Below are 22,934 nucleotides of genomic sequence, written 5' to 3'. Positions count from 1 at the left end.
AATTTTTGTGTCAACTGTAACTAGTTACAAATTTAGTGTATCCGATTACATGCCCAAAATTTTCAATTTTCAATTATTTGACTTATGTTATTTGAATCGCAATCACTTTGTAATACTTGTATAAATATCTTAGATGCATCTTTATAAAAAACTAATAAAAATATTCTCATCCCCAATCATCTATAATTTTTTAATTTCCTCTTTCCTTGTCAACACCATTATTCACTCATTTTGTGATTTCAAATTCTAACAATTTCTAATCGACAATGATGCAATGATTTGCCGCAAGTTGAATTTTTAATTTTGTCTCATTTCTAATTGACAATGATGCAATGATTTGCCGCAAGTTGAATTTTTAATTTTGTCTCATCTAAAATTCGTCGTGTAGTTTGTATGCTGATACTCTATAGTTTGTATGCTGAAACTCTATCACAAATCTAGATTGATTTTAAGGTTGGATTATTTTACTAATCTCCTTGGAGGTGATGGTTATCAATGATTATTTGCAAATTGAACGTTCTTGAGATTTCAACCTCATCTCCAACTTGAATATATAATGGGCGCATATATAAATTCAAATTCACAACAAAATTAAAATTTGATAATTTAACATATCGGCAGTATTGAATCATCTTTATATTATAAAAACAAATTAGGTTCCTAGTTATTAACTTCCTTTATTTTTCTAAAAGAACCCCCTGATTTGATCCCTTCTCCTATTTATATTATCCACACACATCAATGATATAAGAACACATTTCATACAAAATTGATCCTTCCTTTTTATCATTTTACAGTTTGATCAAAATATCTTCTTATGTTTCTATTCATACTTACTTTATGAGCTAAATAATTGAATCAAGCATACTTGGTATCTAATCTAAGAGTAATCCAGTTTCCAACAAGCAACCCTGTGTGAGCACAAGCAGAGTCACCATTGTACTCCTATTCACTTTGGACATAGCCTGCAAGTATGGTCTCCAAGACGCCAAATCATTGCACCCTTCACATGAAACTCAATATCCATTTCAACATCATTAAGCCTGCTTGAATTGACTAACAGAGTGCTTGGAAAATGTAAGAATCACGGTGAAACTGCACGTTAGAAGTGAAACATCAAGTAGTTTGCTTTGAAAAATTCACCGCGAACAACCCTTGAGACGCGAAAAATGTCACTGACCGAGTACCCAAATGTTTGCTAACACCTTTTATCACCTTGCAGCTCCTTATTTGGAACAAGAACAACACCTCGCTTCAATGCAAGACCAAACAAAAAAGAACCACAGAACACTCTCCCATGTGCATTAACTTCCTTAACCAATACCTGAAAACAATTTCTATCAAGAATCCCTCCTTTTGCATGCAAAAGAAGCAAACTTGACACTGCCTCATCCACTCTACCCTGCCTACAAAGTCCTCTAATCACTTTCTCAAACACAATCGCCTCAAGAGAATAACCCCACCTAACCATATCATTCAAACTCACAAAAGCCTCATCAAATTTCTTCCCCCTACAATACGCCTCAACCATCACCTCAATTGTCCTCTTATCAACCACTAAACTCTTCTCTTTCATTTTCTCAAACACTTCATATGCATCCTCAAGCAAACACTTTTCCCTCCATGATTTCTTACACAAACGCCTCACCAAAGTCCCCATCATCCTCAAATCAACCTCAAATCCAATCTCCACCATCTCCTTATAAATCCAAAGCGCCGCCACAATTTCATTCCACTTTAACAATCCATGTAAAACAGTACTATAACTAATATAATCAGGAACACAACCATGTTCCTTCATCATCTTCAAAACACCAACACCCTCCACCGGTCTACATTCTCTCGAATACCCTTGAATCAACGCGTTAAAAGTAACCACATTAGGCACCAATCCAATTCCAATAGCTTCATTGAACAACCTCATTGCTTCATCCGAACGACCCACTTTGCATAATCCATTCATAACAGCACTATAAGAATAAATATCAACCCCCAAATTTGTCTCCTTCATTTTCATCAAAATCTCAACCGCTACTTCAACTCTTCCCACATAAGACAGCCCTTTCAACAAACAGTTATATGGTTGAACACCAAGCTTCAAACCCTTTCTCTCCACGAATCGAAAAACCTCCATAGCTTTCTTCACTTTCCCTCTTTTGCAAAGGGAATTTATTAAAACAGTGATGGTTGCAGCATCTGGTTCAAACCCATTTTCAAGAACAGTAAAAAGTACTCTTTTTGCTTCTTCCGCGTCGTTTTTCTCACAGTGGCACCTTATCATGACGGAGTAAGTGCAAGAATCTGGAACAAGATGAAAAGATGATAACTTTGTGAAGATTGTTTGACAAAGTTCTAGCTCTTTCGCAATGACTAGAGCCGTGAGAAGGTGATTGAAATCTGATATGGTTTGAATTTGAAACTCAGCAGTATCTTTCTCTAGGATTTGTTGTAGTATGTCGGTTTTGTTTTTGGACGAGGATAATGATGTGATGTTTTGGACAAGGTTTTTGAGTCGAAACCTAGTTGTTTTGTCTTTAAAATCAATGAGGTTTTTTGTTGTGTGTTTGAGGGAGGAATTGGTGAGAGAGAAAGAGTGTGTGGTTAGAAGAGAGGGGTTAATTGGTTTGATACTGATGATGCTGTTACCATTGTTTGATTTAATGGTGAAAAGGGGAATTTTGATTATAGTATAATGAGGCTGATAAAGTTGAGAGAATGTGGGAATGGGAGGAGGCATGAGTTTGAGCACTAAAGAGAGGTTTGTTATTGAATTTGTTGATAGACTTGTTAGTTCTTGGTTTGTACTAACAATGGAAGAATGAAGTTCAGTATTTTCCTGGTTAGGTTTTTATTTTTATTTTTATCAATTTATAAATATTATAAGGGTTAGACCAACACGAGTGAAATTTTTTATTTAAATTATCTATTTTAAAAAAAATTCAAAATAACTCACAAGTTTAATTTCTAAACTACCTCATTTTAAAAAAAAAACGTTAAAGCGTAAATGTTAGATCAATTGATGCACACCCTTAATTTTAAAGAGGCGTCAATTGGTCTGGTGCCTCCGTGTATTTAGTATTTTTCTTTTATAAATAGATGTGTTGGATCATTTATTTTTTCACATCTCTTTTCATTATATTGTAAATATGGTTCGTCTTCGTCGCCGCTACGGAAAAGTGATTTATTCGAGAGACAAGTCTCCGATGGAGATGATGTTCTGGAACATCTGTCGTTTCGAGCAACTAAAGAGGGAGTTGGTTCGTTGGTTAGACGAAAATATACCTGAAGGCGAAAAATTAGAAGTATTGAGATACTCGATGCCGTACGTGGTTTGGTGCGAATAAAAAATGATAAAGATGCTACGGAAGTGATGTTTGGACCAAATGACATCACTTTGATTGTTGTAATCAGTTAGAAATGTTGTGGTGAAGTATTTTTATTTGTTTTGATATTTGTTGTTTGTGTTGTTTATTCATACCATTTCGATTTTAAGTGTGTTTAAGTTGGAGTGATGTTTGTTGTTAACCTTGTTGTAGCAAAAAGTTATAAATATATCAAAATCAAAGGTTACAAAAATTTAAAGGAGGTACTAAATTGTGATGCAGAGGTTGCTCCTAGATTGGGATATTTTTTCTTATAGCGTCCGGATTGACGACATATACTACATAATCTTATCGTTTTATTAGTTGTATACATTTCTGTTCTAATACGCGTGATATTTGGCCGTCCTTTTTTCTTTCTTCGCATATCATCATGTGTCAAACTATGTCCCCTTGATATGGATGTCAATATTCCTCCATTGCTAGCACTGAGAAGCTTTTGTTATAGACATTCATGACGGTAATGGCCTTGTAAACATCAGATAAATGGTTGTAAGCGTCCTGATGAGTATGTGCGCATGCCGCAATGACATGGGAGCAAGGAATACGGAAGGCCTGAAACTTTCCACAATCGCACCAACTTCTATTTAGTCTGACAACATAGGATAAATTTGACCTCCCCTTATTATGGTCCATTATTTTCTATACACTGAAATTTTACCTACGACGGTCAGAGATTATAATCGCGTGTGTGCTAGCTTTGATAGTTTCCTCTTTCATCACTTTCATACAACATTCATTGGATAATTGACCTGGCATTAACATCGAACTCCATTTTTCACCTCTGGTTGCGAAGGTTGATGTCAACCTAAAATAGGTTGTTCTGACCAATACGGTTATTGGTAGATTTCTAATGCCTTTGAATACGCCGATAATGCATTCTACAAGGTTTGTTGTCATGTGGTCCCATCGACAGCCTCGGTCAAATGCCATTGTCCACTGCTCTAATGGTATGTTATTCATCCACCTTCTTGCATCTGCATTAGACAATCTAATTTCGTCACAGTAATATTGAAATAACGGTTGAGTTAGATCATACCCTGCATTCACCACTTTTTTGCGAAGGTTCTTGTCTTTGATTGCACATATGAAGTTTTGTGCGATATGTCTAATGCAATAGACATGGGTAAAAGGAGGATTATGCCATCTGTTATCATGGTTATTATAAGCACTCTCAATAGCAGCATGTCTATCTGAAATCAAACAGAGATTGACTTATGGAGTGACATGTGTTCTGAGATGAATAAGGAAGAAACCCCAATCACCAGTGGTTTCACCTTCAACCAGAGAAAAGGCAATGGGAAAGACATTATTATTTTCGTCTTGTGCAACAGCCATAAGCAAAGTGCCCTTGTATTTTTCGTATAACCATGTTCCATCAATTTGAATAATAGGTTTGCAGAATGCAAAACCTTTGATGCATGGTTGAAACGCCCAAAAGAGGCGGTGAAAAATACTATTTCCGATAACACAAGTTCCGTCTGGCATAAATGATGGCAATGTCTCCATAATTACAACAGTTCTAGGTGCGTATGTTTTAAGTGTCCATAAAAACCGTGAAAATTCTTTGTATGAATCATCTCAGTCGTCGAATACCTGTTCAACAACCTTTGTCCTTGTAATCCATGCTTTCTTGTAAGAGGGAGTATAATTATATCGTGTGACGAGATGAAATATTATTATACTCACCTTCACTGATGGGTCTTTGTTAACGAGCGGCAAAATGTCTTGATATATCAATTCAACGCTTAATTTTCGGTGATCCTGTACAACATCAGTGGTAATGCAATTGTGAGGTGGGTCTATAGAATCTATCTCCCAAGAATCGCTTCTCTTCCTGTGAGACGCAGCCAACCAGAACTTGCAAAGGATGCTACGACATCCAAAGACATATTTTTGAATTAGTGCGTTTCATGATGAAATCAGCAGAGTCATCCATGTGAAATTTTTTGATAGCTCGCAAACATTCTTCTTTAGTGTGGAACGTGTCTCTCACTTTTAACTCACCCTCTGACCATGGATACGGGTTGTAAAAAACACTGTCGGATGTGTCATCGTCATGCAAGTCCATGCTTGTCATATGTTGAGACAGATTATATATATGACTTGGAGGTAATGGTGTTGGATGGTCGTCATCTTCAATGTTGTTGTTCAACATATGATTGACCTATATCTCGGTTTCTTCTTCTTCATCATCAACGACGTTGACTTCTGCTTTTTGGTCGGTTTCATTTGAGTCTTCTGAATCAAATTCATCAGATTTGGCTTGATTAGTTATTTGAGATTATTGAGATCATATACTTTATTGGAGATTAATATATAACTCAATAGAGTTGCAACCAGAATATTCCTGAGTAACAAACATATATTCAGCATCTTCATCGTCTTACACCTTTAGCGGGAAAAATTTACATTGATTGTTTCCTGTACGTGATTTGTGACACAAGATAAGATCCTAGACATGATTCTATTCGTTTGTTCAAATGCAAGAAATTTTAATTTCTCTTGATTGTAAATCGGATAGTATCGGTGTTTCAAAAACTTAACTCGTATACATCACACTCATATGTCTCACCGTTGCAGTGAGCATTGATAATATGTTTGGGTGTAGACGACATAGTAAGATAATGAAGTTGTGTAGGTTTGACAATGAATATGTGTTGGTTTGAGTAAGAGAATGAATTTATGTTGGTTTGAGTAAGAGTATGAATTTGTGTTGGTTTGAGTAAGAGTATGGATTTCTAGGTTTCGAACTCGTGTCCACGAATTTGTTGCTATGGACGCGTTGATTCAACCTTATGTCGAACTCGCCGGTTTTGGACATGTAAGCAAAATCATGTCTTGGTCGGTTGATACTAAATTTATTCTAGCTTTATGTGAAAGATGACGTCCCGAGACACACACATTCTGGTTTCCCTCTGGTGAATGTACCGTGACGTTAGAAGACGTCTACATGTTATTGGGACTTCCTATCGAGGGTAAGACGATAAATGGTAAAATGAACTATGTGAATTCAATTTGCATGGAACTCTTGGATGCTGACTTATTAGATGATAACTCGAGAGGTCAAGATATACTCCTTTCACGCCTTAAGGCATATTACAACAACTTACAGTTAGATGAATATTCTACCGAAGACGCTCGAATAATAAAAATTAGGTGTTATATTATGCTTTTAATTGGTTTATTTTTATTTCCCGAAGGTAGTGGTTCTAGTATGCATGTTATGTATTTACCTTTACTAAGACATGTAGATAGAATAATAAGTTACAGTTGGGGGTCCGCTTGTTTGACTTATAGTTATATCTCTTTGTGTAAAAATGCACACGAAGACACATACATTTTCTGGATGTGTTGTTTTGGTCCAAGCATGAGGTTGATCCAGACTACCGTCCATAGCCTCCGTCAACCACAACCCGTTCACATTCCCGTATGCACAAAAGTAAGTTCTTAAGAATGAACTATATTTACTTAATTTACCGATTATTATCTCTAAATAATATATTTACTTTTTTGGTGCAGATGGTCGGCACATGGTATGAGTTATCACAGATGTTCTAGACACTATATTACCCAGTATCACAATCCCTTGGATCACATTCGACCAATAGATGTATTACCATTAACCTAATTAATTCGTAATAATTTATTTTTTAATATCACCGATTTTATAATATAATATATTTTCACATTTCAGTTTATTTGGCGTCCATATCTAAACTTGGATCATGACCATGAAATCAACGAATGAGATGCGGTCGTTTAGACTGCATGCACACCAATCATAAGATTCACCACTGTGGAGATGCACCATACTGATCGTGTTAAATTGAAGTTCGGTATACTTTAACATATCGCAAATCCCCCGAAAAACCTCGGAGAATGGCATCTATGAAAAGTTAATGACCAATGGAACTTTAACCCTTGGCAAAGCTTCGCTAGATCTGAGTGTCGAAAATGGAAGCACCGACAAGGCCATGTCTTAACTGACGTTGTGATGTCAACCGAAGAAAAACCAACTCGTAATTATATGACTTGGTACAAATCGGTTGGATTTGAGTTCCTCGCCGAGGATATGTACCTATACGACCCACGTCAGGTAACTTACACACAAGAACGTTCAACATCTAACCCCCAATAACATTGTCATACCGGTTACTCACAACCCCCTATCCATTAAAATTTCTGGCCCACAAACAGACAAACCTACGACCCTAACATGCCAAACACCTAACCATAATACCAAGAGCATACCTCGTACCACCACCAACAAGTAGATCATCATCAAGACACCCAACATCGCTATGCACCCAACACATCACCCTACCATAGTCGCCTTAGCCAAAACACTCAGCGATCATTTAACACCAACCGTCCCTCCTCCTACTATAGCCAAGAAGCTCAAACATCACAAAACCAAAACATGCAACAACCACATGGCTATCAAATATCACAACAATCATTTCAACCTTTCCTCGATGCATCATTCACACTGATGTCGCCCTTCAATTGTCTTGGTCGCCCTCCAATAACTCAAACACAACCCAACTACTCTAGCATAGGTCACAAACTCAACTATGGTGATAGCGCTTCATTGTATACACAAGACTACACGGATTTATCTGAATATCTTAGGGTGTGTTTGTTTCAAGGTTTTAAAAAATATTCCTGGGAATATTGTCATGGGAATGCAACATTCCCATGTTTGATTCAATTTTTAAAAAATTATTCCAAGGTATATTTTATTCCCAAGAACTTTATTTTCACATGGTTCTTTTATTTTTATTTTCATGTTTATTTATTTATTTTATTTTTTATAATTTTTAAATTAAATAAATATTATAAGCATTCTTAGGAAATTTAGTTTTTGCCAAACACTTAGATAGGAATATTATTCCAAGTAATAATAATGATGGGAATAAGATTCTAAGGAATGTTACTTCTAAACTTGAAACAAACACACCCTTAGGAAATCTCTTGCAGGTGGTAGTGATGTTTCTAGGCCCTTAAATCCTCAAACACATGGGATGAATCATCAACGTGGGTTAGGGCTACGCGTTCGGGTAGCTATGGGATGTGGTACCGGAGGTCGGTTAGGTCATCCCGGTCAACGACATTAGTCTTTTTGGTTATCGTATGTAAACGCATATTAATATTAATATCAATTGGTCCGATTTCGACTTTTATCTATAATGTACATTGTTTTTTTTTAAATTATACAACACACACAGGTACCCAATCAATTGGCATCTCCTTTAAAACTACACACACATGCGTCAATTGGATTGACAATATTGGATGCATAAATCAATCCAATTGGTGTCACCTCTTTAACTCAGAGAGCAAACGCCAATTCATTTGGCGCCACCTCTTAAAAATGGGGTAGTTTGAGAATTAAACTGAAAAGTGGGTTATTTAGAGATTTTTTTTTTAAAAAGTGGGTTATTTGAGTAAAAATTCACACGAGTGACTTTAAGAATTCTAAATAAAGAAAAATATTTTTTTAAAATTAAAAAGTATTTGGCAGCATTTTTCATATCATAAAATAAATGTTTGATTTGGTTTGATTTTTAGTATTTTTTTAAAATGAAACCAAATCAAATTAATCAATTTATTTTTATTCGGTTGATCGATTTGTAACACTTTTTTTAAATATTATATTCATCTATATATTCTTCGCAATCATGTTTTTCTATGTAGTTTTTCCTATTATTATTTCTTCAAATAATACGATATAATCTATTTCATCTTTTATTTTTTTCAAATAAATTATATGTTGTATTTAATACACGCATGCAAAGCAGTAACACATAAAACACAATAATAACAACAAAAGGTTGTAATATACAGAAATTAACATGCTTCACACCTCAAACACACACAAAAATTATTTTGTAATAACAGTATAATGAGTTTTGTTGAAGAAGAAGTAAAAAAGATATAAAAAAAATATAAAAACTAATTAAGAGAACTTGAAATGCGAAGAAGGCGATTGGAACAAAGCAGAACAGCGATGGCATGAGCAACATATCGGTAAGAGTAAGTTTTGTGACTTATGATTTCTACTTTTTTAGTTTTGGAGTTTGGTTGCTGCCTGTGTATTATACTAAAAGGAAAGAAATATTGCCTGTGTATTATACTAAAAGGAAAGAAATATAAATAAAGATGGAGAACAGTTGGGTCAGTGCAAAATTTGAGTTTAATAATTGGTTGAAAAAAATATTAAGTGGACAATTATAACCATCAATTTGGTTCATCCATTTGTCGGTTCTTAAAAATTTAAACCAAAAACCGAATCAAACCACCTTGATTTTATCGATTCAATTCGATTTTTGAATTGAATCAGAAAATCATTTTTTTCAATTTGATTTAATTTGGATTGACAATTTAATCGATTTTTTCTAATATGCTTACATCGGTCACTTGTAATTTTAAAAATATTATTATTTTTCTTTTTTAAGAAAAAAAATAGTTTTTAAAAAATAATTATTACAAAATAGTTAAACATGACCCACTAAAAAAGATTTTCAAAAATTAATAAATAATAAATAATAAAAACAAATTAAAAATAGAAAACAAAAAAACTAAAAGCCAATGAAATCAACAAATCCAAAAATCCAAAAGATATAAGGGAATTTAAAGTTGAGTAATTGAAATTTGTCTATGAAATTTTTTTCCCTAACGAAAATAAAAGGAAGGTTGTCCCACCAAAAGAAGTCCAATATAATATGACCATAATTTACTAGTTAATTAGCATATTTGTTTTCTTCTATGTAGATATGAGAGTAAACTAAACTATACTTGCTAAAACTATAACATATTACTACCCCTTTACGGTGTAGGACAGACAAAAGGTTTTAGGGTTATTGTGGTGTTAGAGAAAACCCACGCAGGGATAGTGAAAAGCTTTGTATGCAGTATTTTGCATAATGGATTGAGTATCCCATATGTATGAAGAGGAATGAGATACCACACCCAAATGAGGTTTTCTTGAGAATGCTTTTGTCCTGCACCCTTCGTGCATAAGACAAGGTGTTGTTCATAGAGGACTCACGACTCTGGTGATCATTAGAAAGCTCTGTTTTTGTCCAAGACTAGAACCTACCTATGAGTTGGGGTGGGTTTTACAGGAAACAAGCTTTCATCATACCTGGTTTTCTCATAATCAGAAATGACGTCGAAACTTTGATCTTGTTACATTTGACCCGGTTCTGTTGTCAGCACATACTGGAATCATTATCAAAGTACAAAGCCATTTTCAATGTTAAAGGGCCACTACATGACCAATAACATAAAAACTAAAACATGGTCAGATACAAGGGCCAAAATACAACAAAACTAAAATAACTGAAAATAAACAAAACATATAACTTCACTGTCCATACCAACCTCCTGATGATAGCTAACTGACTGAGTCTTCATCAGCATTTGCGTCATAATCACTTGATCGAACATGCTTTCTCTTTTAGGACTTCATCTTTGTCACAAACGTTTTCCCAGTCACAGGTGTTCCAACAGTTGGTTCAACATGTGGTTCAACCTTTATTTCATTCTTCTCCAATTCAACGTTCTTTGACTCAAGAACCCTACATTTCCTTATTGTTTCCTTCTTGACTTCAAGTACACCGACCCCATTAGCATTTCCCCCAGATTCCATAGCCTTAGTTTCTTCATATTTTTTAATTATATTTGCAAGAAATTGAAGAACTAGAGAAAAAAAGAGAATGAACAATTTTCTGAGAATAATAGAAAGAGAAATGAAGATTGTTCTTGCTTGTAATAATGGACCAGTTAAATAGAGAATTTGACATAGGAATAATCAGTCTCATTTCACGTGCAGCAATGACCATAAGAGAGAGAGAGAGAAAATATCTTTCTATTCTTGCATACTTCCCTTGCAGTGAATGCTATAAATTCTCACATATGAAAATACTAAGAGAACCCCTCAAGTTTTCAAACTGAGTTGTATCTAAAGCTTTAACGAATATGTTAGCTAACTGGGTTTTAGTGACTATATGCTCAAGGTTTACAATTTTATCTTCAGCAAGTTCCCTGATAAAATGATGATGAATGTCAATGTGCTTGGTTCTACTGTGTTGAACGAGATTCTTTGAAATATTAATAGCACTTAAATTGTTACAGTATAATGTCATGACATCTTGTTCAACATTATACTCCTTCAACATTTGTTTCATCCAAAGCAATTGGGTGCAACTGCTCCCTGTAATAACGTATTCAACTTCTTTAATAGATAATGAGACATAATTTTGCTTTTTGCTGAACCATGAGATTAAATTGTTGCAAAGAAAGAAACATCCAACAATTATGCTATTTCTATCATCATCACTCCCAACCCATTCTGAATCACAATACTCTACCAATATTGAATTGGAATCATGAGAGTAGATAATACCTTAGTCATAGGTTCCATTTATGTACTTCATGATTCTCTTTACTTGATTTAGATGACTGACCTTGGGATTAGCTTGGTATCTTTCACATAGTCCTACAATAAAAGTCATTCAAGGTTTACTTGCTCTGAGGTATAGCAAACTTCCCATCATACTTCTAAGAGACTTTGATCTACATCAACTCCATTTTCATCTTTTTGATAACTTCACATGAGTTACAACTGAAGTTTATTTATGGCTAGCCTTGTTAAGACCAAATTTCTTCACTATACTCTTTGCATAATTTCTTTGAGATACAAAAAATATTTATTTCATTTTCTTTACTTGAATATCAAGAAAGTATGTGAGTTCTCCTACAAGACTCATCTCAAACTCATACCGCATTTGCTGAACAAAATGTTCCACCATCTTAACTAACATCACTCCAAAGACTATGTCATCAACATAAATCTGGGATATCACGAGCTTTACTCCATCATTATTCACAAGTAGAGTTTTATCTATTCTTCCTCTATTGTAACCAGTGTTGATCAAGAACTCAGTTAACCTCTCAACCCAAGCTCTTGAAGCTTGCTTTAATCCATAGAGAGCTTTCTTTAGCTTGTGCACATGTTTTGGAAAACTAGGATCAATGAATCCCTTTAGTTGCTCTACATAGAACTTTTCACTAAGATACCCATTCAGAAGGGAACTTTTAACACCCACTTGATACAATCTAAATTTCATCATGCATGAAATTCCCAGTAATAATCTAATGGACTAAAGTCTAACAACTGGAGCAAATGTCTCATCAAAATATACTCCTTCTATTTGAGTGTACCCTTAAGCAACTAAACATGCGTTGTTCCTTGTCATTACCACTTTCATTAGATTGTTTCTTGAAAATCCATTTGGTACCAATGACATTCATATCTTCAGGTCTAGGAACTAATTCTCATACTTCGTTCCTTTTAAACTAGCACATTTCTTCTTGCACAACATTGATCTAGAATTCATCATCCAAAGCTTCTTTGATGTTCTTAGGTTCAATCTTTGAAATAAAACACGAGTTGGAAATCACCTTTTTGGATCTAGTAATAACTCATTCATTCGGATTTCCTATGGCATTTTAAATGGAATGATCCTTCTGAATTCTGATCGATGGTCCCTTGTTGATTTGAGGATTTTCAAAATTTGTGCTTTCAGACTCAATGTCAGACACCTTGGGTAGGACATCTGCTGGGACATCAGTCTGTTCAGGATAAATGCCATCTTCATCTTTAACTTATTTCTTATCTTCAAGAGCATCATCAATGACAAAATTTATTGATTCCGTCATAGTATTGGTATGTTTGTTGTATACTTTGTATGCTCGATTATTGGTGGAATATCCTAGGAAGATTCCGTCGTTACTCTTGGGATCCATCTTTTTTCTTTGCTCATGATCTGCTAAGATATAAAACTTGCTACCAAATACATGAAAATATTTGACAGCTGTTTTTCTCCCTTTCCACATATCATACTGAGTTGCTTTGGTTCCATATCTTATGGTCACACAATTATGAATGTGACAAGTTATGTTTATTGCATCAACCCAAAAATAGTAAGGAAGGTTCTTTACATGCAACATAACTCTAGTTTACTCTTGTAGGGTCCTATTATTTCTCTCAACCACTCTGTTCTACTGAGGAGTGATAGGTGCTGAGAATGTCTGCTTATGATGATTCGAACATGAGTCATTCAAAGCTCAAGGACCAACGTGACTCTGATGGGTCACTATTAACCTCTGAGCCTACTTTATCAGGTGAAAGCCCAAGCTCCATTTTATTCATAAAGTCAACTAGATGAAACTAATAATTTCTCTTGTAGTAAAGGAATTTCAAACAAGCTTTTAACGTTAGTAACCATTTGAAGAAACATTTCAATGTCTCTATTCAAACTTCTCAAAGAATTTTTTCTGTTGGATCTTCAATGACTATTTTCCTTCTCTATTTAAGAAGCTAGAGACTTGAATAAAAATACACGAATTGAAACTCAAAGATAAGTTACACTGTTAACACAAAAGCACAAGTTCAACTATGGATTTATTATCCTTTTATATCTTAGAAATCCCTAAGTCTTAAAAGAGTCTATTTATATTGTATTCTTTATACACCTATGATTGTATATCAAATATATTTTCTCAAACAATCATTTATCTGATAGGTAGATTGTTAGAAGCCTTTTACTAAGTGTTTGGACATTTTAAGTATCTTGCTTGTATGCTTGAGCATAAAAGTCTCTTGCTTATGTGCTTGAGCATTGGAAGTCTCTTGCTTATGTGCTTGATAATAGAAGTCTCTTACTTTAGTGTTTAAGCATTGGAAGTATCTTGTATGTGTGCTTAAGCAAATTGTAATCTTGTGTGATTATAGTGAAAATCTCTTGTAACTACAAGGGGACTGAATTACTTTTAAGTTGTGAGAGGAAACATGATAACCCTATGTCACTTTTCTTTCTTACATTTCATATTCGCTGCCTACCTCTGATGAATCAGATTCTATAACTTATGTTTAGAATCAGACCAAGAGTATTAAAAAAAATAAAAAGTCAACATAATCCAACCCCCCCTTCTTGTGTTTTTGTCACATTCAGTTGGCATCAAAGTATAATATGTACTCAACATTTAACATTGGCATAAAAAAAGATCATGAGAAAAACATATTGAATAATGTATAGAGTTATTGATACTGGCAGTGGTACTTCTAATCCACATGCCACTATTAATCATGATTATAGAACTTCAGAAAAGAACAATTATACAGCTAGAACTTCAACCTTTAGTGGAGACTCTATTTAGTTTAAAAGGTGGAAGAGCAAGATGTATACTCATACCACAGGTCTTGATGATGAGTTGTGGGATATTGTGGAAGATGGCATTGATATTCCAGCCAATGGAGTTGGAGTGGTGTATGATAGAAAACATCATAGAGTTAGAGACATCTTGGTTGATGTTCATCATCATTAAGAGTACATCAAAATTATTGATAAATCGACCATTAAGACTATTTTTGAATCCATATGTGCCACTTATGAAGGGAATCAACAAGTTAAAGAAACTAAGGCTAACCTTCTAATTCAGCAATATGAGATGTTCATAATGAAGGAGGATGAAGACATTGACACCATGTTTTTTAAGTTTCAAATTCGTGTGCCTGGACTTCACGTTTTGAACAAGAGCTACACTACATCTGATAATGTCAATAAGATTATTAGGAGTCTTCCTATTAAATGCAGACCTAAAGTGACAGTTATCCAGGAGGCTAAAGACTTAAACACATTAATTCTTGAAAGTATTGTCAACAATCTCCAGAGCCATGAGATGGAGCTCAATGGAGATGAACCTATTAGGAAGTCAAAGCCTCTGACTTTGAAATCTGTAGCCAAAACTTCCATGGCTCTTCAAGCCTGGGAGTCTGAAGAAGCTTCTCATATATAACGTTATGAAGATGACTCGGATGATGAGGAAATTACCCTTATCATTAAAAAAATTCAGTATCTAGCCAAAAATAACAAGAGATTTTATGGAAAAAGCAGTGGCTTCAGGGGATCTAGTTCCAAAGAAAAGAAGGATGATCAGAAAGGATGCTTCAACTGCAAGAAGCCTAATCACTTCATTGCTGACTATCCAGAAGTGCAAAAGGACAAGTCAAAGAAGGTAAGCTTTCAGAGGGATATCTTCATAAACAAGTTCAAGAAAAGTATCATGGCAACATGCGATGAACTTGACAATGAACAATACTTTGAAAAGGATGAAATTAAAGTCAACCTTGCCTTGACGGCTCTTACATATTCTGAAGCAGAATCTGACTCAAATCCTGGTTCAGATTCTAATGAAGAAGACGAGGTATTTTCTAAACTATCTTGTTCTAATTAATTACTTTCATTCAAGATCTCATGGGAAGGTGTCAAAAGCAAGCCAGACACATGAATATATTGAAAAAGAAATATAAACTTTTGTAGGAAGAATTAAATTATGTTCGAAACAAAATCGAAGCCATAAACAGGGATCATATTTCTATATTAAAGGAAGTGTGTGACAAACCTATTGATGAGCATGAAATAGTTCTTCAAGAATTTATCATAAATGGAATTAAACTTGCTTCCATTATTTATTGCATAAAAGATTAGGTCATGCTAATTGGAGATTAATCTCTAAACTTAGCAAGTTGAAACTTATTAAAGGATTGTCAGAACTCAATTATCACTCAGATGCTCTTTGTGGAGCATGCCAAGTAGGGAAAATTAGTAAAACTTATTTCAAAACTAAAAACATTGTCTCTGCCTCCAGACTCTTAGAACTGCTTCACATTGATATTTTTGGTCCTGTTAGTACTGCATCAATCAACGGGGAAGAAATATGGAATAATTATCGTTGATGACTATAACATATGTACTTGGGTTAAATTACTTAGAACCAAGGATGAATCATATGATGTGTTCAACATCTTCTGCATACAAGTACAAACTAAAAAGGAATCAAATATTTTAAAGGTAAGAAGTGATCATGGTGGTTAATTTAAAAATGAGTCATTTATTTTTTTTTGTGAAAAGACAGAATTCTCCATGATTTTTCTTCTCCTAGAACTCCACATAAAAATGGAGTCGTGGAGAGAAAGAAAAAATCTTTACAAGAAATGGCTAGAACCATGTTCCATGAAAACAACTTACCTAAGTACTTATGGGCAAGAGCTGTAAACATAATGTGTTATGTTCAGAATAGAATCTATATTAGACCTATTCAGAACAACACTTTATATGAGTTGTTCAAGGGAAGAAAGCCAAACATTTATTATTTTCATCAGTTTGGATGTACATGTTACATCTTAAACAATAAATTCTATCTGAAGAAATTTGATGCCAAAGCTCAGAAGGGTATCTTTTTAGAATACTCTAAACGCTCAAAGGCATACATGGTGTATAAATCTGAAACCAATATGGTTGAAGAGTCAATACACATCAAATTTGATGACAAAGAGTCTGACAATAAAATGTTAGAGCTAGTTCAAAGTTTTTCAGAAATTTGTGTATCTGAAGACACATCATAAGCTAGAGGTCCAGAAGTTGGATGTTTAGAAGCTAAGAATCCATCAGAAGCTATCAGAACTTCATAAGAAAGTGATCCAAAAGTTTATTCATCCTCATAAGCTCATCCATAAGTTTAAGAATCGGAAGTAACTCAAGATGTATCCTTAGAAGCATCACAATCTAAGAAGACCTTCAAGTACAAGTCTTCTAATCTAGAAGAGTTAATTATTGGAAACAAAAAATAGTCCCAGAAAGACAAGGCCCTCCTTCATAGAAGAGAATTCAATGTTAGGACTACTCTCCATGACTAAACCAACTTTTGTTGATGAAGCACTTTCTGATGATTTGTGGCAATGCAAGAAGAGTTGAATCGGCTTTAAAGGAATGATGTATGTGATCTGGTACTCAAACCTTTGCAGAAGAAAATTATTGCAACAAAATGGGTATTCATAAATAAGTTCAATGAGAAAGGAGAATTGGTAAGAAATAAGTCTAGACTGGTAGCTTAAGGCTACAGTCAGCAAGAAGGTATACATTTTTCTGAAACCTTTGCACCAGTTGCAAGGTTAGAGGCAATCAAGTTACTTCTCTCTTATGATATTAATCATGACATTATTTTATACCAAATGGATGTTAAGAGTAAACTTTTAAGTGGAGTCATTTATGAAGAAGTGTATGTCAAACAACCACCTGGGTTTGAGGATTCAGTTCACCCAGATTATGTTTTCAAACTTAAGAAATCACTTTATGGACTCAAACAAACTCCTAGAGCTTGGTATGAAAGACTGAGTAATTTTTTGTTAGAAAATGGTTTTCAAAAAGGGCTAGTTCAGACCATACTCTTCAGAAATACACTTAAAAATGACATCCTAATTGTCCAGGTTTATGTTTATGATATTATATTTGGTTCAACTAATGCTTTCCTTTGCCAAGAATTTTCAAAGACAATGCAGGCTGAATTTTAGATGAGTACGACAGGAGAGCTGAAGTTCTTCCTTAGTATTTAAATCAATCGATGAAAAGAGGGAGTTTATGTTCATCAGACTAAATATACAAAGGAGCTTCTGAAAAAGTTCAAGTTTGATGATTATAAGATCATGAGCACTCCTATGCATCCTAGCTACAACCTGAGCAAAGAGTAAAGCAACACCAAGGTCTATCAGAAGCTGTATAGAGGTGTGATTGGCTCTCTACTTTATTTAACAACTTCTAGACTAGATATTTTATTCAGTGTCTGTCTGTGTACAAGATATCAGTCAGATCCCATAAAGACTCGCTTGACTACTATTAAGAGAATCTTTAGGTATCTGAAGAGAACAACCAATCTAGGGTTGCTTTATACAAAATACATATATTATAAGCTAGTTGGATCATGTGATGCTGACAATGTTGGGGATCTAATTGAGAGAAAATCCACTAGTGGAAGCTGTCAACTCATAGGTGAAAACCTAATATCCTGGGCTAGCAAAAGACAATCAACTATTGCTTTGTCTACAACATAAGCAGAATACATCTCGGCTACAAGTTGTTGCACATAACTACTCTAAATGAAATATCAGTTGGAAGGCTATCAGATAAGTGGAAGTAGTATTCCAATCTTTTATGATAATACTGCTACTATCTGTTTGACAAAGAATTATATTCAACATTCTAGAACCAAACACATAGAAATAAAACATCATTTTATTAGAGACTATATTTAGAAGGGTGTGATAGATATAAAGTTTATTGATACTGATCATCAGTGAGCTGGTATATTTACAAAAAAAACTCTTACTATTGAAAGATTTGATTTTATCAAAAAGAATCTGAACATGCATTTTATTAAAGATTAATGCTTATTTCTGAATGAAGGATCAGAGTTTGATGATGATCAAAAGCTACTATGATTAAAAGCTCTAAACTGACTATTGATGAATAGTAGCATCTGATACAACTCAGTCTCTAATGCTCAGAATTTAATTAGTTACCTCTGATAACATATAAGTGGGAGGGGGATTACATGTCCACTTATGTGTCATGGATCAGAAAGGTTTTCTGACACTTGGTTTCTTGGTTGTTGGATAATAACTTGTGGTTAATGATGTAGGTGTTGTGAATATTGTTTTCACCTCCATTTGTCATCATCATATGTTTTATCTATTTCCTTTATGCCTTAGTTTGTCTTCTCTTTGTTTTTGAGTTATTAGACTCTGAACTAGTTATTTCTCTAAATAAGACGAATTTTTGGTTCATAAGGTCCTAAGCCAGAATTCCTCTTAGACCTCTTTGTATTCTGATCTCTGAGTTATATTAATGGACTTAACCAATCCTTTTTGCTTAAGCAAAGACGTGTGACATCGGTCATACATTATTCCTTCTTATAAAAAAATTTGTTTCTGTTACCTTTGGGATTTATTTTCTTGGATAAAATTAAATCTTATTTTGATTTCTCCTAAATATTTTCTTTTATGGTTGTGTGATTAAAATTATTTTTAAACTCTCTATATTTCTCTTAACACAACAAAGTTGGTTAAAATGGTTGAAAACTTCTCTAAAACATTCTAAATGCAAAGGTAAATGATTTGTTATTATTATTAATCAAGAAAATGGTACAATTTTGCATTATTCTAATGACCAAACAAATGCTTTACAATGACTACAACTCTCAAAATACATCAGGATGAAAATCATGGCTTCTGAGGTAGTTCATCCATTCCTCATTATGAGTCCACTATCCTCATAAGAAATATTTTGAAAGATGTCAAAACTAGGACACTTAGTATTTATGTACATTGGATCTTATTGTCTATGACTAGATGTACATTATCATATTAGGACACTTAAAATCAAGTTAGATAGGTCATTACAAGTCAAAATTGTGAATTTTCATGAAAAATAAGTCTATAAGTCGATCCATTGAATTTATGAGTCGATACATACTGAAGAATTCTTAAAACGAAAATTCTACCTTCTATTAGTGCTACATAGGACCCTTGAGTCAATACATACTGCGTATGTAACACTACATTCGTGTTTTGTATCAACTCCTGCTGAAGTTTTTTTTCAAGCAAATGACTTTGCCTTTCTTGTATCGACTCCTAGAGTCCATGTAGCGGCTTCCAGGTTTTATGTATTGACTCATACAAATTTGGAGTCAACACATCCTGTTCTATTTTACAAAATTGTTAATTTTTGGCTAAAAAACTATTTTGTTTGTTATTTTTCTACACACACATATACATAGAAATATGCATTCATGCATCATTTCTCATCATTGAAACTAAGAACGTACAGAGATTTTTCTCATAATCTTTAACCTTTTCTCTCCATACATTTAACAATTACACATTATCATTTTTGTTGAGTGTCATCTAGATTAGATTGATAAGGTCTAATTTAGGATTGTTGTAATCAAATTGGGTTGAGTATTGTTTGGGGGTTTTATTGATAAAATCATTTAGGGGTTTTCCTCCAAGATCAAGGTTGATTTGGGGTTTTTGCACAAGTCTTTGCATTTGGATTCAGCCGAGTTAAAACTTTGAAGAACGGGGATTTTATCAAAGGAGTGACGGTAACCGGAGGATCATTTGAAAGGGTTGGGACAAAATTACGCAACGAGGATTCATCCGAGTGAAAACATTGAACAATGGGGTTCTGTCAAAGGAGTAGCGGTAACCGGAGGATTGACTTGGAAGTCTTGAGTCACTTGATATTTCTTAAGATCAAGGACAGAGAAAAAGTTAGGATCAACATCAAACATAGAGTTTGGGGGTTTGGATTGCTACCTTTTCTCTTGTATACAACTCTTGCAAAGGTTAATTACACATATCTCAAATCTATTTGGAATTGAGGGAAGACGTACCCATAGTGAGGAAAGTTTGGGAACTGCCTAAACAAATCTTGGTGTTTTCTCTCTCTCTCTCTCTCTCTCTCTCTCTCTCTCTCTCTCTCTCTCTCTCTCTCTCTCTCTCTCTCTCTCTCTCTCTCTCTCTCTCTCTCTCTCTCTCTCTATATATATATATATATATATATATATATATATATATATATATATATATATATATATATATATATATATATATATATATATATATATATATATATATATATATAATTTGGTAATACACAAAATGTGCAATTTGATAAACTGATTTTTCTGGTTGTGTTGAAGTAATTCAAACTGTTTTGTAAAGATAATTGAAATCTAAACAATTGCAATTTTTTTTCATGTCTTCAACGTAAAGGGAAATTATCTTGGTGTTTATTGCACACCAAATGTTTTATAAATTGTTTGTGTCAATTTTTGTTTCCAAATTCATTTGAAATTGACTACAAAGTGTGATTTTGTTCAAACGATTATTTTGTAAAATATATTGATATTTCTTTCTCATCATTAGTATATGTTTCGTTACAGTTTAAACACATTTGATTCTTCTGTTAACAGTTTGGGATATACGAGTGTCGATCCGGAATTGCTTTCGCTTTCCATAGTAAATATTTTCAAAATAGAATTTTAATTGAAGAAAACTTTATTTGTCATCTATTCACCTCTCCCTTTAGATGGTGTCCTTCGTCTAACAAGTGGTGTCATGAGCACCAATTTATCTTGTGCTTCAAATTCGCTTATTAGATTATGGCTTTTAACCTAAAGGGGTGTATAATAAAGCGTCTATTTTCAATGGCGAAAACTATAGTTATTGGAAGGATTGTATGCGTATCCATATCAACTATATTGATAGAAATGTATGGAACTCCATCATAAATGGTCCATTTGAAATTACTATGACCAATGCGGATGGTGTTGTAGTACCTAAACCGGTAGCGCAATGGAATGCGGATGATTAGAATAAGTGGTCTTGTGATTGGAAAGCAAGGATATTCTAATCTCCGCTTTAGGAGTTGATAAATATTATCGTGTTTCTCATTGCGAAACCTGTAAATCTATGTGGGGCTTATTACTAGTTGCACATGAGGGTACAAATGAGGTCAAATAAGCTAGAATCAATAGTTTGAACCAATAGTTTGAACTTTTTCATATGAAGCATGGTGAAACCATTGACGATATGCAAAAAGAGGTTCACTCATCTTATGAATTGTTCGGATGCACTTGGTAAGCCGGTTTCCAATGAAATTGCTACTAACAAAATTTTGAGATGTCTTAATAGGGAATGCAACCTAAGGTTAGCGACATCAAGAAAGCTAACAACCTATTGACATTAGATGCTACTACTTTATTTGGTAAGCTTGAAGAACATGAGCAAGAGCTCATTTGCTTAGAGAATCATGAGAAGAAGATTAAGAAAGAAAAGAATAAGGAAAAGAAGGTGGATAAGAAGTCAATTCTCTAATGGCTTCTAGTTCTAAGTCTTCTACAAAGAAGCAAGATAATATTGGAACGAGTGATGGTGAATGTTTGAATGATGAGGAAATGAGGTTGTTTGTTAAACAGTACCATAAGTTCATTAAGATAAATAGAGTGAAGCACTCTGACAAGAATCTCATCAACTATAGAAGACAAGAAAACTCCTCAAAGCAAGATGAGAATAAGAAAGGAAAATCAAAGGGTTCATGCTTCAATTGCAAAAAAACCAGTCATTATAAGCCGGATTTTTCATTTCTTAAGAAGGATAAAGGAAAGGGTCAATACAAGAAGTCTAGAAAGCCTAGAAGAGCATACATCGCTTGGGTAAGTGATAGTGAATCCTCAAGTGAAAGCGATGAAGCGACAATTATTTTTCTCATGGCCCATCATCATAAGAAGAAAAATGTAAGTCATTCTAAATATGAACCTATTGATGAAATTCCTTATTCTGAATTACAAATTGATGTTGAAAATCTATATGGTGAAGTCTTAGATGCTTTTAAAAGGTTGGCTTCAAATAAAAGAATCTTTTCATACTTAGAAGCCAGAGTTTTAGAAACTGAAAAACAAATGGAAACTCTTAAGCAAATCATGTTAGATGCTTCAAAAGTTGATGTTGAGGAAGAGAAATCTTCTTGGTTTGATTGTGAAACTTGTCACATATGGAAAAAATAGGTTGTTACTCTAAAAGCCAAATAACTCAAAGCTTTAAAACCAAAAGCCATATTCGCTATTAATCCTAAAAAATTTAAG

General features: G+C 34.0%; 1 protein-coding gene across 1 annotated transcript; it reads right to left on the bottom strand.

Annotated features, from left to right (window-relative positions):
- Nucleotides 1–660: 660 nt before the first annotated feature.
- On the bottom strand, nucleotides 661–2,839 carry LOC127127303 (pentatricopeptide repeat-containing protein At1g12775, mitochondrial). Its single transcript, XM_051056450.1, has one exon. The coding sequence runs from the start codon at nucleotides 2,735–2,737 to the stop codon at nucleotides 1,199–1,201; it is 1,539 nt and encodes a 512-aa protein (XP_050912407.1). The 5' UTR covers nucleotides 2,738–2,839; the 3' UTR covers nucleotides 661–1,198.
- Between the last annotated feature and the right edge of the window lie 20,095 nt (nucleotides 2,840–22,934).

The sequence above is a fragment of the Lathyrus oleraceus genome, chromosome 3, assembly GCF_024323335.1.
Source record: "Lathyrus oleraceus cultivar Zhongwan6 chromosome 3, CAAS_Psat_ZW6_1.0, whole genome shotgun sequence".
NCBI classification, from domain to species: domain Eukaryota; kingdom Viridiplantae; phylum Streptophyta; class Magnoliopsida; order Fabales; family Fabaceae; genus Lathyrus; species Lathyrus oleraceus.
This window is presented reverse-complemented; position numbering and strand designations above follow the sequence as displayed.